At 42.6% G+C, this 18,106-nt stretch overlaps 1 protein-coding gene across 1 annotated transcript in view; it reads right to left on the reverse strand.

Moving 5' to 3' along the window:
* Positions 1-16,968, reverse strand: part of SLC4A8 (solute carrier family 4 member 8) — a 60,212-nt gene extending 43,244 nt beyond the window's left edge. The window contains exons 1-7 of the mRNA XM_054718457.1: positions 16,908-16,968; positions 7,675-7,821; positions 7,036-7,171; positions 5,616-5,776; positions 2,880-3,068; positions 1,520-1,611; positions 467-624 (exon numbers count right to left, since the gene is read on the reverse strand). Coding sequence (XP_054574432.1) covers positions 467-624; positions 1,520-1,611; positions 2,880-3,068; positions 5,616-5,776; positions 7,036-7,171; positions 7,675-7,792 — 854 coding nt within the window. The 5' untranslated portion in view covers positions 7,793-7,821; positions 16,908-16,968. The remainder of the gene's footprint in view (positions 1-466; positions 625-1,519; positions 1,612-2,879; positions 3,069-5,615; positions 5,777-7,035; positions 7,172-7,674; positions 7,822-16,907) is intronic.
* Positions 16,969-18,106: the final 1,138 nt, after the last annotated feature.

Genomic DNA, 18,106 nt, shown 5'->3' on the forward strand with positions numbered 1-18,106 from the left:
CTGGACATGTGAATACTCTGTAATTCATAGGGCTCTGAGGCACCTGAATCACCACCTTCAGAGCGCATGAATAGCCTTTTGAACAAATGTGGACATATCTGCAAGCCAAACAAATCCTACCAGACTGTGGAAAGAGACATCAATGCCTTCGCTCACAGACATTTCCCTGGGATACGGCTCTGCAGAATTGGGAGGGCAACACAGCCCTTGCTATGTCCTTTGAATGCTCTTCAGTTCTCCATTTCCAAGGCTGAAGGTACTGTACAGTCATAGCCTTAAAAGTCTTAGAATTCTGCATGGAGGTTAACCAAATATACCTTGTTGAGATCACTGCTGAATTTTAAGCAGCATTCCCAAAATTAATTAATTATCCTAAGTTTTGGCATTAGCTTGCTTCTTCCCTCAGAGCTCACACAAATCTGTACTCTGGATATAATGCACTGAGCCGTGCTGTTTTTGTCTTTACCTTGTGGGGATGGGCACTTCCGTCAAGCCTGAGAGAAGAACAGCTGGAGAAAGCCTCACAAAGGCAACAAGGGGGCGGTTCAGAGTGTCCACCTCACCAACCAGGACGTTTGAGGCCTCTGCCCCAGTGGGAATTTTTTTCATGAAATGAAGGTCCACCTGAAAGTCCAAAGAGCCTCTGAGAACCTGGGAGCCATTACCTCCAACGTCAATCACCCTCCTCACGCCTTACATTCACATGTCATTTTATGACTTAACAAAAGTGTTCTCACCTGTTTCATTTGATTACAAGAACTCTGTAAGGTGGATAAAAGGGTTTTTTTTGTTTTGTTTTTAATTAAGCAACTGAGACCCAGACAGGGGAAGTTGACTAGCTCAGGACAAGAGCTTTTAGGAGAGAATTTAAATCAGGTGTTGTGATCTGAATCCATTATACCATGCTTCCTCAAAGAAAATTGTTTTTGAAGCTCTAGGTCAAAATTTCCCCATTTTAAAATACTTGAGTGCTTTGTCAGAGGTTCAAGTTTATATAAGGCTCCCTGCCTCATGAGCAGAGACATGACCTGACACTATCTGGGTTTTAGAAAGATAATGTCAAGGGTAGACTAGAGCAAGAAGAGGCTGGAGGCAGGATGGCTTGAACCAGCAACTGAAGTGAGGCCATGGATACCAAAGTCACAGTCCCAGCCATGAAGGAATTTTAGAAGATCGTAGCAAATACATTGTTTTGACAAAACTTTTGGAGGCAAGAAGGAGCTGCTAGAGAGCAGGTGCCAAAATAAATCTGAAAAAATGAGGAGGTCTGAGTCAGGGAGGGTTGTCTGTGGCAAGTCTCAGTTTCAGCACGTTGAACCTGGTGAACCTGGTGGAATAAACTGATGAGTCAGCCCCATTGAGGCTGGAGTAGAAGGAAGAAGACTAGAGCAGACGGGCCTCCTTTTCTACAGAGGGGGCTCTGGTCTTGGGAAAAGGGTGCTGAAATACCAAAGCTTACTCTGGGTTCCACTAGAGATACTCTCAGGCCTATAAGCCAACTTCCCATGTCTCCACTCACCTTACTTAAATCCACAGGACTGTGTTCACAATTCACTCCATTCTTTACTTCAAGATTTGTAGTTGGAACAGACTGAGGAGACACAGTTTGACCTATTTGGAGAAAATCAAACAGAATTCTCTGAGTCCCTGCCCTTTCCCCCTCTGACACACCTCACCCGTGATCGTTTAGCTATAACTATCTCCTGCAAAAGCCCTCATAGAGAAGAGGTTAAGATGATTAAGAAGCTAGGACCACACATGCCTATCTCCTTACCTACTAATTAGTGGTAAAGGGAGGACAGGGGTATTACTACTCCTGCACCTTCTTCCTGAACAACTTTGTAATCCTCTTTTCTTCCTCTATTAAGGTAATAATCCTTAATCAGGAATGTATATCGGACTCGCATGAAGAACTTTTCAAATATGATTCCCAGGCATATCCCCTGCATATTGTGACTCAATAAATGTGGGGACAAGATCATGTAGGTTACCCCCTGCCAGGCCACAGAAAACAAGACCAATCAGCAGCTGAAATTCATTGAGTGCACCTGGCTAAGGGCCTTACATGAATTAAGTTAATGAAGCCTCACAATAAACTTATGGAGTTGAACCTATTATTATCCTTATTTTACAGAGGAGAACATTAGACTTAAAGAGGTTTAGAGGTTTCCCAAAGTCACACACTTTTCAAGTGTTGAAGTCAAAATCTCAAGCCTAGAAGGCCAACTCAAGACTCTACACTAGCCCAGCCAGTGTGACTCAGTAGTTGAGCATTGACCTATGAACCAGGGAGTCACGGTTTGCTTCACAGTCAGGGCATATGCCCGGGTTGCAGGCTCGATCCCCTGCCCTGGTTGGAGCACTTGTGGGAGGGAACCAATCAATGTGTCTCTCTCACATCGATGTTTCTCTCCCCCCACCCCTCTCTCTCTCTCTACCTCTCTCTCTCTATCTCTCTTTCTCTCTCCTCCTCCTTTCCTCCCTTCCAATCTCTCTAAAAATCAATGGAAAAAAATATCCTCAGGTGAGGATTAACAATAACAAAAAATCTCCAATTTATCTTCTGACCCCAAATTACCCCCAAAGTGGGTATCTCCCAAAAGCCATATTAGTTCTGAGGCCACTCTGCGCTACAAACCTCTCACCCTGGGTCCACTGAGGTCTATCTGAGGCAGGCATCCCTAGTGCCACAAGAGCACCAGTCCCAGCCACCCACCCGTCCATCACAAAAAGTACTGCGTCTAAGTGAGCATGGAAGCATATTAGATAAATAGAGCCCTACCCCCCAGCCACTTAGTATCTACAGTTAATTCTGAAATGTCTGGTTAATAAAAATAAAAAAACACACAAAAAAAAACAGTCACTCCTAATAATCTTACCATTTTTATCCATTGAATGTGGATCAGACTGCTTCTTGCCAACCTCAGCAAAGGAGCGAACAATGGGAATGAGGTTATTTCTCTTCTTTTCATTCTGATGATGATGCTTTTTGAGAAGGGCTTCCCGTACTTTAACCCTCATGCTGTCACTCAGGTCACTGAACAGTTCTTGCTGGTCCAGGACCAAGTCTGGAAAATAGATGCTAACATGAACACTCTGATGGTCAATGGACCCAAAGAGGCAACGTCAAGTGGGTTAAGGGCGGAGCGGGGGGAGAGTGGCGGAGGGGAGGAGGGGGTGGTCGATGAGCACCGGGAAGCAGTTCAACCAGTGTCAATGTGGTAAGTTATACTTTATTCATATAACAAATCATTATTATTAGAAATAGAAACTATTGAACACTTTGTATGTGCCAGGAATTATACTAGATTATCTAATCTTATCCTCATAAAAACTCTGAAAAGTGGCTTGTATAACAATTTCTACAGATCAGGAAACTGAGGTCCAAACATTACAAAATTCCTCAAAATCTCACATCTAGTAAGTTGCAGAGCTGGGACTCAAGCAGTCTGAGTCAAAAGCCCACATTATTACCCATTTTGTTCTGTCATCTACCAAAGGTCCTCTATATTCCCTTCCTCCAAGATTTTTGTTTAATCCTCACCCAAGTAGTGAGGATACTTTTTTCATTGATTTTTAGAGAGAATGGAAGGGAGGCGGGGAGAGACACACACACACATCGATTGGCTGCCTCCCACTCACACCCCCACTGGGGCCAAGGATTGAACCTACAACCACAGTATGTGCCCTTGACCAGGAATCGAACCTATGACCCTGCAGTATGTGGGCTGATGCTCTAACCCTGGGGTGGAGAACCTTTGTTCTGCCAAGAGCCATTTGGATATTTATAAAATTATTAACTTAAAAATTAGCCTGCTATATTTGGTCAAACATTTAATTAGTTCATCCCCAATGCCTTGGCAGGGCCAAACCAAATGACTTCTGGCTGGACAATCCCCACCCCCTGCTCTAACCACTGAGCAAACTGCCCAGGAAGAGCATTTTAACATTGCTGTGATTCATCACTAATATGAATACATCATGTATCTAATGTGGAGAACCATGACAGTTTTACTTCAATCCTACATACCTACTCCCAAGCCTCCCCCAAACTTCAACCTATTCTTAACTCCAACCTCATCCATAACTATCCAAGTGCTAGTAGTAATAAATAAAGAAAATCTATTTTAAATATTCAAGCCAAAGATCCATGCTTCTCTATCTTAACCTTTGTATTGATTGTTTCCTTGCTCTGATATTATAAACATGCTTCAGGATCCTTCATCTTGAAAAAAAAAACACACAAAGGATAAGAATATCCTCCCCAAGTCCTCCTTTATCTATTTCATCTATTTCTCTCTCTCTCCCTCCTTTTCCCTCCTTCTCCTTCTTCTTCTCCCTCTCCCTCTCTCCTATCACTTAAAGTTCTCAAAACAAAAATTCTTCAGCCCACTGTAATTTGGCTACCTCAAAGAAACTGCTTTTGATAAAATCATCAATAACCTTCCAGTTGCTCAATCTGATGGATGTTCTAGTCCTTACCTAACCTGACCTCTCTATAGCATTTGACATTGATGAATTAAAACTCTCTTCCCTTTTGGCTTTTGCAGTGGGTTGGATGGTGACCACCTAAAAGATATGTCTATGTATAACCCCGAGACCTGTGAATGTGATTTTATTTTAAGAGTCCTTGCAGATGTAATTAAGGATCTCCAGATGAGATCATCCTGAATGATAGTGACAAATATCTTTATGAGAGAGATACAGAGCTTTAGAGAGACACTAGAAGCTGGAAGCTGGAAGCATCAAGGAATAACTTCTCCCTAGAATCTTCGGAGGGGACACAGGATCCTATCAGTGCTGACCTCTCCCTTGGGTCCCCATGTGATCCCAGAGAGATAGAATTACTTGGATACTTTAAATGGAGAAAAGTTTAGAGAAATCCTTATTTAACCTCTCCAGCCAAATCAAGCCAAACTGAGGGGAAAATCCTCACATGCACCCATATGCCAAACTCCATTCCCAAAACATAGTAACGTAACACTCAACCACTCCAAAAAACTTCATCAGACATCTCCCTTCCATATCTTGCTGAAGAAGCAGAGGTATTTTGACTCAATTTCTTACATGTCTTCCTAGCTGCCATATTTCAAAAATCTTTCTTTAACTCCCTTTTCTCTGCACAACTCCTAGTTGCCCCTTTCTGTAATTATTGTCAAAATATATCTCCCATTGTTGCACTTATATTAATTGTCCCATAGCTATTTTCCCCACTAAAAGATGAGCTTCTTTAAGGTAGGAGCTGTATTTTATCTTTATTTCCCGTGCCTAGGACATAATCAGGCATAAATAAATAAATATAAAATAAATGTTTGCTGAATGAACAAAAAAATGGAAGACTAAGTACCATGTCATTTGAATCCCGTAAGTCTGTGAAATAGATGGTTTCTTAGTTTGAAACCCATCCCCCGGCTGAGAACGTTGAGGTCAGGAATGCTAAGTGACTTGCTTAAGGAAATACAGCCACTTGATTCTTCCCTCCCTACCAGCGGTTGCCAACCTTTCGGACCTCACAGACGACCAGTGGTCCGCGGACCACCGGTTGGCTACCGCGGCTCTATACCACACTTCTTAATTTACACAAACATTCCTCTGCTTTCCTTCACTAACCTTACCTGAGATTTCTTCTATGCTATTTGCACGCATATCCAGAAGGACCGTTCCATTAATAAGGCAGCTCCTTAGCTCAAAGAGACTGTGCAATGAAAGGGTTGCCACATAGGGCTTGCTCCAGCGTTCTCCCCCATCTTCAACATCTTCTTCAAACTTCAGCCACCTGAAAGCATTACAAAGAACTAGATGCCAAAGATAGAAAATGAGGACTTTTTAAGAGTGAATCTTTAATATAAATCACAAAAAAGATATCTAAATAATCACACTGAACATTGTAATCTACTCTCTGTGTTCACAGTACATTGGTAAGTGAAAACAGCAGATTGTACAACAGTGCAAGGTTGAGTACAGTTTAATTCCATTTTTATTTAAAGAAAATTTTAAAAACACAAACACATCCATGTATAAGACATTATATATTCCTCATTATTCCTGGAGTTTTGCACATAATTTCCATTTTCTTTTTATTTATCTTTATTTTCTAATTTTTTATAATGAGCATGCATTACTTATGCAATTAAAAATAGATCCAATCTCTATCATTTGGATACACTGACAAATCACATTAATAAAATGATTTTTTCTCTCTTAAAGAGCCTATCGATGTGATCTTTAGCAGTTTACAAAGACAAAATGACAAGATTAATTGCCTTTTCACTTGGTATCAGATGGCTTGGCTTGTTTAATCCTTTCTACCTGTAGAAAACATCCATGGGGACAGCAGGCATCAAGGAAGAGCTATTCCGATGTGAGCTGGAGCCATGCTTTGCTAGTTATGCACACTGCCTCCTACCCCGAGGCTCAGGCATGCTGGCTTTGTACCATCCACAAGGCCCACTGGTCAGTTTACTAGAGGAGCCCAGACATGGCTCTGGTTAATCTAAGGGCTTCTTGGTTGAGCCTTAGACAAGCACGGCCACTCTACAACTACTTCAAAAAGCCTACTGTCAGACACACTATAATCTCAAGGGTCTATGAAGTTGGACTGTCCCATAAGAAGTTAAAATCTCAAAAATTATGTGAATCCCACTGAATTAAAACCGAAATGACTCTATGGTTCACCTGTAGGAAAAGTCTGGACCTGTGCTCTGTCTTCTTGGCTAGGTCCAAACCAAGGTGGCCCCATCAGGCATCCTCTAAACCAGACCTATGATATCAAGATAGCCCATGAAGTACTCTGGGCCCCCCAAAATAAGAGAGGACCTCAATTCTAGGCTCAAGGTCAATCGGCATAGGTGTGACCAGAGACACCACAAAGAGGTCAACATGAAGACTCTCCAAAGAACACTCTCAAACATCAGTTCCCAAGTCAGCCATCACTTTTCCCATGAAGAAATAAAAGACAAGGCAGGCCTGCTCCTTGCTGAAAGGAACCACTGCCTACCCAAGCAAATCCTGACCCAGTTTACTGTAGGAACGCACCTGGCTGTCTCTTTCCACTCAGCATCTTCTCCCTCTTTCATACAGATCTCATCCAGCTCTGTGAACAGCTCATGAGGCACATGCTCCTCATCCTCCTCAGTGCCAAGAATGAACTGAACACGCTGAGATGGTGTGTCTGGAAAATCAACCACAGAGACAGGTCTGCTCCCAGCCTCAACTAGAGCAAAGATAGAATTCTGCCTACTTACCACATCTGGGGCCTTAAAACCTAGGGAATATATTTAAGATAATCCTGAACACAGATAAAAAATTTTTATTTATTCCCAGAAAATTTTTTAAAAATCTCTTCTGTGAAAGCAGTTTCATGGGAGGAAAAAAATAGTAACTAAGACCACTTGAAAAAAAAACCCGCAACAAACTGGAAATCTGATGAATCTGATCCAAAGGAATGTCTAGTTCTCTAGCAAATCATTTCACCTATTATGGTATTGATTTGGGGGCCTGAATTGTAATGTTTTCAGGAAGGTACTTTTATTCTTAAAAGCATTTTTTCTTCTTGGAAGCAAGCTCTAAAAACTCTATAGAACGGGTAGAGAATCAAAACAATCTGCTTAATGTCCCTCAGCCTCACCAATCCTCCCGGCCATGGACACCCACCTTCTCTCCCAAGGGTGATACCGTGTGCCAGAGCCTCTGGGCCTTCCTCCCCTTGGCCGGCTCCTTTACCCCGGCCTCGTCTCCGGTGCTTCTGGCCATGAGTTCGATGATGCCGATGGCTCTGCCGGCCCAGCGGCATGCGAACCCCCACGTACAGAGTTCTATGACCTGAAAAGAAGCAGAAGGTCAGTACAGAAAACCCCTTTAGCAAAAGGAGTTTAGAATATATAAGGGGGAAAGGGGTGTAGATTATAATTCTTTGGCCTGGTCACAACCCTGTAATGATAAACTTCGAAGACTTCCAGAGCTAAGGATATAGAAATCTTAGAATTCGAAGGTTGCTTACATGTGGCTGCAAACCTCACAGTAGTGTTGTTAAGATCAAAAGAAACAATGTGCATGAACATTAAAGGCCAATACAAATGTTAGTTGTTACTACAACAACAATCTGATCAATTATTTTTAAAAAGGCAATACAATCACTCTATGACAACTGCAACAAGTCTTAGCAGGGAGGCAGCTGGGAAAAGTGCTCAGGTCAACCTGCCTGGGTCCAAAACCTGACCTCATCATTCACAACTTGTGACCTTGAACAAGTTATCTGATCTCTCTGTGACTGCCTTTAAAAGGAGTACTGAAAGTTTATTATTTAAACTCAGAGGGGTTCTGTGAACAGTAAATAACGTATTGTATGTGAAATGCTTAACACAATACCTGGAGTAAATTTTAGCAGCTAATATATTCTAGGATCAGTTTCCTTTTTTTTTCTTTCTGCACTGTAGAATAGCATGAGAGACTAGTTACAAACCAGAGGGAGGCTAATGTTATAGGGAGAGATATGAAATAATTGTACAAAAAGAGGGGAACATGAAAAGGTGATCCAATAGCATTCCTCTCTAGTTCTTCCTTTCCTTACTCCTTTATTCCTTCTATAAGCCTTATTTTGTTCTGTTAATGACTTCCAGGCCTCTCTCACCTCCACCTGGCTTCATTAGCCTTCCTGCCTAGCCTGGAGTCCAGAATCAGAAGCTTCCAGGATGCTCCCACCCCTGACACACACAGCCTTGGTCTTGCCTCATTTCTGCCCAGTTACTGCGGCTCAGCACTCTAGATCTCAGACTGACTCCCAACATTCTCCATCACAAAAGCTGTTCCAGTCTTTAGTCGCTGTCTTCAAATCCACAGCCTTCTCCACATTTCCTCCCTCTGAGCAGTGACCTCCTTTCGTGTTTTAATGGGAAAATTCAGGCCCTCTCATGTAAGCTCCTCCATCTCAGCCTGGCTCACTTTCCGCCCCCAGCTTCTGCTCTTTGCCAGGCTAATGAGCAAAGCCTCCACCCCTCTGGAGTTCTGCTCCATCAGTTATCCTCCGTCTCTCCTTTCCATCCATCCCCTCCATGAATTTCTCCTGCTCAAGTTTCTTTTATCTTAAAAAGAAACTTCCCCAATGCAGTGCCACTCTCCCACGTTTCTGCCTTGTCCTCTTCCCTTCTCCATCAAACCACTTTTAAGAACAGTCTACCAACCTAGCTCCCTTTCCTCATCATCTCCTTGTTCCATAGCCACTGCATGTGACCCCTCTCCACTGACACTGCCTCTCAGGGACAACAAAGACCACCTAAGCCCTATCACCAAATCCCTATCATCTTACGTCTCTCTCAGTTCAATTAAAAGACTTTCTTGAGAGCCCACCACGTTCCATGCAGTATCCAAATTCCTTGACCACTTCCTCCCCTTGGTGGTCAGGGCTCCCTCAGCTCCTGTCCCACTGCCCTCTCCGTCTCGCTTGCACTTACTTCTCTGGCTGTGCTTCTTCATTGCTTCCACAACCCCACAATCAAAGGAAGGCTCCCCAGTTTTCCCTCCTTGACCCTTTCTTCTCTTCTTTTAGTAATTTTTACTCCCCTGGTTTCCAAATTCACTTCTACAAATGACTCCCAAATCTTTATCTAAATGATTCAAAGCAAACCACCATGCTCCATCCCAAATCAGGCTCATATTCATTTCTTCATGTTTCTGTCCACAGCAGCACCATTCTCTCAACATTCCTGACTTGAAACATCAGAATTCCCTTAGATTTCCACCTCTACCTCTAGCCCCTCAGGGTTACATCCTATGATTAGGGCTGTCAACCCTTTCTCTCCTCTTACTTGGACAACCGCAGGGGCCTTCTTCCTTTCTCCCACACCAATTAAATCCCACAAACCAAGCCTCCTGAAGTGCTGCTCTGGAAGTGCTCACTCCTACATGGTCAGCACCCTTCATGCTCCGGCATGCTCGGGGTCCCAGCCTCCTTTCTAGTCTCTTCCTCCTCTGGGACAAATTATACATTCAATAGGAAAATAAAGGGAAAGACCTCTAAGGCAGTGGTCGGCAGACTCATTAGCCAACAGAGCCAAATATCAACAGTACAACGATTGAAATTTCTTTTGAGAGCCAAATTTTTTAAACTTAAACTTCTTCTAACGCCACTTCTTCAAAATAGACTCGCCCAGGCCGTGGTATTTTGTGAAAGAGCCACACTCAAGGGGCCAAAGAGCCGCAGTTTGCCGACCACTGCTCTAAGAGAACTGAGTGATCATCAGCTCAAGAGAGATAAAAGTTAAAATCCTATACATGCTCATATCAAATAAATATTCAGGGGGAGGGGATATCTAGAAATGCTCACCTTCTGTATCTACCTTAGCAATTGAATAGCTTGGTTTTGACTCTGTCTCCTCCTCATGACATTGGCTGCTGCACCCACCATCATCTCACACTCTTTCTTCTACCTAAACCAAACCGCTATTCCATAAATGTGCCAATGCTTTCTGGACACTGACGTGGCTCACTCCTTCAAGATTCATTACAATGCACCTTCTTTCTTGGTGTTATTTCTGATCTCCCTGATCAGATAGGACAACTCCTTCCTCTAAATCCCCAGAGTCCTTGGCTAGCATTCTCTTGTGTATTCATTTTATGCCTTGCGTTAAAGTTAAGCCTCTATCAGTGTTATCTCCCACTATTCAATTGCAAGCTCCTCAAGGTCCCAGGTCAAAACTTCTTCCTCTTGGAATCCTCACATAACAAAATACACAGTGTCTTATATATGGTCATCCCTCCACATATCCAGAAAATGGAATATATCCTAAGTGCCTGCACTAGGAGCATAAACCCCTAGAATCTCCTCAAGAGAATATAATATGGCCTAAGAAGGCCTCTAATTTGAAGGGGACCACAAAAGGAATGAGTAACTAAAGTGAACATATTTGTGGTAGATGAAATACTCACCAGGGCATGAGAGGACTGAGAAAATCCTAGCCAACCTGATAACTAAAAGCTCACTTGAGGAAGTCTTCCTAGATAAGGGGACTCTATGGAAGGAGTTACCAGCTCTTCATTTTCTTCTCTCCCCAGCAATGGGATTTCCTAAGATGATGCTCAACTTCTTCTTTGGGGATTCCTTGATAGTGCTCTCCACTTCCAAGTGGTTAAAGTGCCTGCGGGTGCTGCTCTAACACCCCTTTCTTTATTTCTCCCTCCTTTTCTTTGTCCTCCCCTGTCTCTCAATTTCCAAAGTGTTAACGCAAAATAAAAAAGTAACAGTGATGATTAGATGGGAAGACGATCAGAGATTTGTTAGTGTTGAGAGGCAGGCAGGATAATAAAATATATAGTATCTGGAAGAATTGCACCTATTACACACTAACTATCTCAGGACAGTCCTGTTGACTTGGGCACAACTCAGGACATTTTTGACAGGCAGATTTCAACACATAATGTAATTATCTTGAAACTTCAATGAGACAGAAATATAGAGCCAGAAGAGGTAATTTGCTAAGATGTGGGATTCTGGACCTCTGATATAATCAGTGGAAACTATAAACTATGAAAACAAGTAATTAACTGCCACTTTAATAAAATACCATCTGTTAACTAATGTTTGACTATAGTATTTAATTAGGTCCCTGTGGTACACCACTCAGGTCAACCCAGGCTAGAGTTACCTAATTGTACCAGGTCCTGTCCCAAGGGCTGGGGATACAGCAGTGATCTGCACAAAATCCCTGTCTTCAAAACACATATTCTAGTGGGGGAAGACAGACATCATAAAAACAAAAACGTATTATTTCCAATATTTCTCATTTGTATCAATAATATACAATAAAGTGCTAGAATATCTGTGGTAGGGAATAGGATGGAGAAGGGAAACTTTAGCTAAGATGATTAGAAGAGACATCCAGTGATGAGAAGGAGAGGCCATGAGAAGACCCCAGAGAAGAGCATTCCAGGAAGAGGGAAGATCAAGTAGATAGGCTCTCCGATGGCAATGTGTGCAGCTAGTTCCAAGGGAAAAGGACAGCCAGTAGGACCAGAGCAAGGTGAAAGAGGAAAGGAGAGGAGGGGGGAAAGTTAGAGACAGGCGCAGACATGAAGAACCTGTGGGCCATGAAAAGCATAGTTAGATACTAGAGAATCACTTTAACCACCCCTAAAATAGTGACCTAAGTGTTGTAAAATCAGGTGTGTCCAGGTGAAGAACAGTCTAATGGTAACGTTCAGTCCTTCAACAGAGCCATCCCAACCATATGCTTCCTCTTCTGAGCAAATACCTCAGGTTACTGGTCAGGCTATGACCTCTACTTCTCCTTAAGCACACTCCAAATATTTCTGCTGGGCTCGTGCTGGTATAATGCTAGTATTACTTAACTACATTCTAAAGAGAAATTGAGAACACAAAAATTAGGTATTAAAACCCATGTTATTAGACTCATTTTCTTGGTGAATTTATTCACTGACACTATTAAAGTAAAACAAGGAAGTTGGACCAAATGACTTCTCAGGTCTTGTCCAAATGATGGCTGGTCCAGGTTCTAATGTTCAAGACCTAGGAAAGGCTTTGGCTAAGGCTTTCTTTGGAGAATTCACAATGGTTCCATTGTTCTCACTATCTTTACTTATTGCTGCAAAAAGAGATGACTATAAATATAAAAGGACCTCAGTAAATGTTTGTTGAGTAAATAATGTATGGTTTTGCTTGATATTTAAATTCCTTCTAGGCAAATCTGTAGCATAACAGGGAAGACATTCTACAGATGCCTTTGATGGCTCTATAGGAAGTAAGGGAAAGCTTACATCTTTAAGAAGACTTCTCCTTCTCTAATAAGTTCTTTTAGTCTAATCAGTTCTCACAAACATTAGCCAACCACAGTGCCTGCCTTCTTAAAACACCAGCGAGACAAGCAATAATGAAAACAAGCCCCAGCAGAGGTCAGAGCTAAGTTAAGTCCAAGAACCTATCAGAAAATTATGCATCAGTTTCTATGCTGGAACTCTGAAGCAGAAACTTGGATTTTCTGAATGAAATCAGCAGAAAAGAAGACAAAGAAATGGACACTACGAAATGAATATAGCACTAGTAAAATCCAGTCCTAACTGGATTTTGGCATTGTGATGACTTCACTAAACTAATCCCATGGTCACTTTGCTAGCCATTCAACCCTCTCCTACCCTCACAATCTTCATCCCTTTCATCTACCTATCAACTCACCCAAATTCTACCTCCTTCCCATCCAATTCTCCATTCTTTTCTCCAGTTATTTACCACTTCAGAGGCTATCTGTTGCAAATACAAGTATTAATTTAGTAAAACTTATACAAAAGATGTAACAGTGTATATTTTTTTAAATAAGTATGTATACACACCCAGCTGGCATAGCACACTGGCTGAGCGTTGACATATGAACCAGGAGGTCACGGTTCGATTCCCAGTCAGGGCACATGCCTGGGTTGCAGACTCAATCCCCATTGTAGGGTGTGCAGGAGGCAGCCGATCAGTGATTCTCTCTCATCATTGATGTTTCTATCTCTCTCTCCCTCTCCCTTCCTCTCTGAAATCAATTTTTAAAAGATAAGTATGTATACAAATGCAGAGAACAATCCTTAGTGAACTGGGACTGAATCTTGTGGAGCAAGAGAGAAACCACAGGTGAGACCCACCCTCCAGATGGAGGCTTTATTTAACATTCCATACACGCTGTTTACCCAGAGTGCAGACAGAACTCATTAGCACATACAAAAGGTGTTCCTCTCCTCTGGGCTACAGGTTGACTCAAAGTCAATAACCACAGGGGGGAATCTAACATGTGGAGCAGATGCAAGCCTTTTCTTTTTCTTTTTTTTTAACTTATAAATATGAGCAAATGGCTCTTACACATTTGTTAAAAACTTATTAGAAGGCACTAAACTTACTCTAGGATTCATAAATCTAGTAGTTAATCAGGAATAATGATCTGCCAGAAAAAATGGAAAAATCCATTCTTATAACTAAAGCAACTGCTCCGTGTTCCTCTGAGACTGGGAGAGTCCACTGAAGCACATCATGGACTATTATTGCTCTTCGTGAGTTTATCTTTGGAAATCTAATGTTTGCTTTTGACTCTTCAAAAACAATGTCATAATTTAATGCACTATCTCCTACTGATGAAATTAACTTACACAAAAAACCCACATTTACAAAAGTCTCTCACAATGTCCAGAGACTAAATCTCAGAATAGTTCTGAAAATGAGTGATAAAATGGTTTATGTCACATGGGGTAGACATATGGAATAAAGGGGAAGGAAGACCAGGGATTTATCTGCAGCCACAAAACCTTGTATCATGGCATACATATCAAACCAGAATATAAATTTATCCCACACCTTCAAAAGACGATGTCACTCTGAGTGCAGCCTCACTGAGTCCCAGAGCTGCCCTCACAGTGAGTCAGGGTAGAGCCCACAGCAGGGCCAGCCCCACAGCAAATTCCTCTTCTCTCCAGAGCTGCTCTAGAACCACATCAGGCCTGAGAAGTAGGCACCATTTGTCCTCCATTTGTCTAAAGTGCTTTTTTAAAATGGTGCTAAAATAAATAAGATTCTAGTTTTCAAAAAGGTCTATGTATAAATGACCATTTCCCAACACATCACTCTCTAATGACATCATAGATTACTATTTTTTATGGCAAAATGGAGAATGCATAAAGAATAGATGATGTCATCATAAGAAGCTGATCCTACTGGCAATTACTCAGCTGACCTCTGTGGATGGAACACAGTCCTCAGGATTCAAGAGAGTTTGCGTGTTTATTATTCTACTCGCAAGGAGGCAAGAGTGTTTGTAAATGGTTATCTCCCTGCTGAGGACAAAGGTCCAGTGGGCCCAAACAACTAAACTGAGAGCAGCATTGCCCCATGGGGAATAAGAGGGTAGAGAAGCAATAGGATTGTCTGGGCAGAAGGAGGGCTAATACATGAACATGTTTATATAATGGAACAAAATGTTGAGGTTGGGTAGTTAATGCTGGATACTGTCCTCCCTTGCAGACGCTGTGGTAGAGTGGAAAAGCCGACTTTCATCCCATATCACCTGCCATCAGGCTAGATCAATGATTTTCAACCAGTTCACATCAGTGTGGTGCAAGAAATTTTTAAAACTTACAATATCTGACTATTTAGTCAGGGACACTGATCTCTTTTCCTTTCGATTGTCAAATTAAAAAGTGACAACTGCCCTGGTCAGGTGGCTCAGTTGGTTGGAGTATCAGCCCATACACCAGGTATGCAGGTTCAATCCCCAGTTGAGGTGCATACGGGAGGCAGCCGATAGATGTTGATCTCTCTCTCTCTCTCTCTCTCTCTCTCTCTCTCTCTCTCTCTCTCTCGCTCTCTCTTTCTCTCTCCTCTCTCTCTCTCTCTCTCTCTCTCTCTTTCTCTCTCTCTCTCTCTCTCTTTCTCTCTCTCTCCCCCCCCCCCTTCCTTTCTCTCTAAAATCAATAAAAAACATATCCTTGGGTGAGGATAAAAAAAATGACAACAGCCAACACAATAGCTGTCTGGTGTGAATGAATCAAAATTACACTTTTGTGTGTGTGTGTCAGATTGGCAAACAATATATTTCTTGGTGTGCCACAGAATTTTAGCAATTAGTTTGTGTGCCATGAGGTAAAAGGGTTGAAGATCATTGGGCTAAATGACCTCAAATAGGTATAAAACCTACTTGGCCTTGTACTGAGAAAATAAAAAAGACAACTTGTTCAAAGACCCCAGTCAAATGCCTAATCCACAAGGGTCATTCAACGAATGTTAGCCTCCCACCCCCCACACCCTTTTCTTCTCCCACTTTCTCCCAATTGCTGAAACCCACATTGGCTCTTCCATCTGGTTAACATAGTTTGGAAAACTTGACCTTGATATATCCAAACCCCCTGACCTCCACAGAGCCACCCACATAAGTTCTCATGGTAACAGATCCAGAGACTGAGTCAGCCTCTAGAGCTTCCACTCTCCTCATCCAAAGGACAAGTTTTCTTGAGGAATTGTACAAGTTTGATGATGAAAAAAAAAAAACAGGTCACGAGAACAAGCAGTACAGAGAGGATTTTTCACATGCTGTCCCAGTCATTAGAAAGTTGCTGTATCATAGCCTTCAACATTGAGAGGGTGCTGCGGAGAGTTCACAAAGGCTTTTGAGCCAAATGTGGGTTCTCAATAAAGTTCTACTAGACAGGAGCCTTTCTCTAATAAAACCAAGCATCACCACTTATCAGGAAACTAGGCCCCAGGGGGAAAAGGAAAACAGGACACCACATGTGGTCATGTGGGGAGCTAGGGCTGGGGCAGGGAGAAAGGGAGAAGAGCCTTAATAAGGTAAACTAGAAATAGCAGGTCAATAGCAATGCCTCTTCCTGTCCACTTCAGTTGGATTCTTATGTAATTCTGTGCTGTGACTCTTAAAGAATATGTTATAGGTACGTATGTGTTTTCCCTTTTCTGGTTCAGATGAAAACACCAGGCAGAAATGGGTTTAGTTCGAAGGAAAGATCAAACATTGTAAATGGGGTACAAGCAAGATTTTATAACCAAACTGAGTTTTTAAAATTACTTGTGTTTTTTCTTTTAAAAGTTTGCATATATTTGTATTTCTAAGCAGTTGTCAAGAATCAATAAACTGATCTGAGTATTTCACATTCTCATGGAATAGGTCATTTATTGTTTATATTGGACTTTCCAGTGCTCAAAGCACTATCTCACATGCTATCTATTGGGTATTATTATCCCTACTTTTATTTAACAGACAAGGAAATTGAGGCTAAGGGAAATTAAGTGATTTCGCCCAACGTCTTACAGCTAGTGAAAGTTAGGACTCAAACCCCAGTCTCCTGATAACAAAGCTGTCCCTCCCACAAGGCTGCCTCTGACTGTTTCCCCCATTACATGGAACAGCAGTTCTTACCTTCCAACTCTTCTTTCTCATAGTGAATGTTGAGAATTGTGCTGGTCCCACCCTGATCCACCACAGCTTCTTCATCTGGTCTCTGTGAAAACATAAATAAGTAGTCATAGTAATACCCACACATTCATTCCAACATTCAGTTAAGTACCATGTGTCAGACTCTTTATGCAACACTTGAAAGAGAAACACAATGGTTTATATGTTTTTTAAATGTGAACCTCACAATAACTTTGAGATACAAATATGGTAGCCATTCTCTTTCTTATTTTATAAGTGAACAGCCTGAGACTCAGAGAACATAAATTAATTATTGCCCAAGGTCACAAATGTGATAAAAGGCAGAAGTAGGACTGAGCCCTAGTCTTATGACTGCAGATCTCACGCCTTTTCATCTCTGCACTCCATCTATACATCCGTATAATGGCATTTTGTAAGTGGTGTCAACCACATTGTCTCATTTGGTATAAACTGGTCGGTCTCCTTGACCTCTGCAGCATCTAAGCCTGTTTAACATCCTGTCCTTGAAATTATCCATCCTGCTCCCTGCCCAAATCTTCTCTGTCTCATCCTAAGGCTCATCTTCTTTCTCTAAATACTAGAGGCCCGGTGCACAAATTTCGTGCACGGAGGGGGGGGGGGCGTCCCTCAGCCCAGCCTGTACCATCTCCAATCTGGGACCCCTCGAGGGATGTCCGACTGCCCATTTAGGCCCGATCCCACTGGGCAGTTGGTTATCCCTCTCACAATCCAGGACTGCTGGCTCCCAACTGCTTGCCTGCCTGCCTTCCTGATTGCCCCTAACCGCTTCTGCCTGCCAGCCTGATCACCCCCTAACCACTCTGCTGCCAGCCTGATTGATGCCTAATTGCTCCCCTGCCAGCCTGTTTGCCCCCAACTTCCCTCCTCTGCCGGCCCGGTCACCCCTAACTGCCCTCCCCTGCAGGGTTGATCGCCTCCAACTTCCCTCCCTTGCAGGCCCGGTGCCTCCCAACTGCCCTCCCCTGCTGGCCATCTTGTGGTGGCCATCTTGTGTCCACATGGGGGCAGGATCTTTGACCACATGGGGGCAGACATATTGTGTGTTGGAGTGGTGGTCAATCTGCATATTACTCTTTTATTAGATTGGATAGAGGCCTGGTGCAGGAGTGGGGGGCAGCTGGTTTGCCCTGAAGGGTGTCCCAGATAAGGGTGGGGGTTCC

This window comes from Eptesicus fuscus, chromosome 7 (assembly GCF_027574615.1).
Source record: "Eptesicus fuscus isolate TK198812 chromosome 7, DD_ASM_mEF_20220401, whole genome shotgun sequence".
Taxonomy (NCBI): Eukaryota; Metazoa; Chordata; class Mammalia; order Chiroptera; family Vespertilionidae; genus Eptesicus; species Eptesicus fuscus.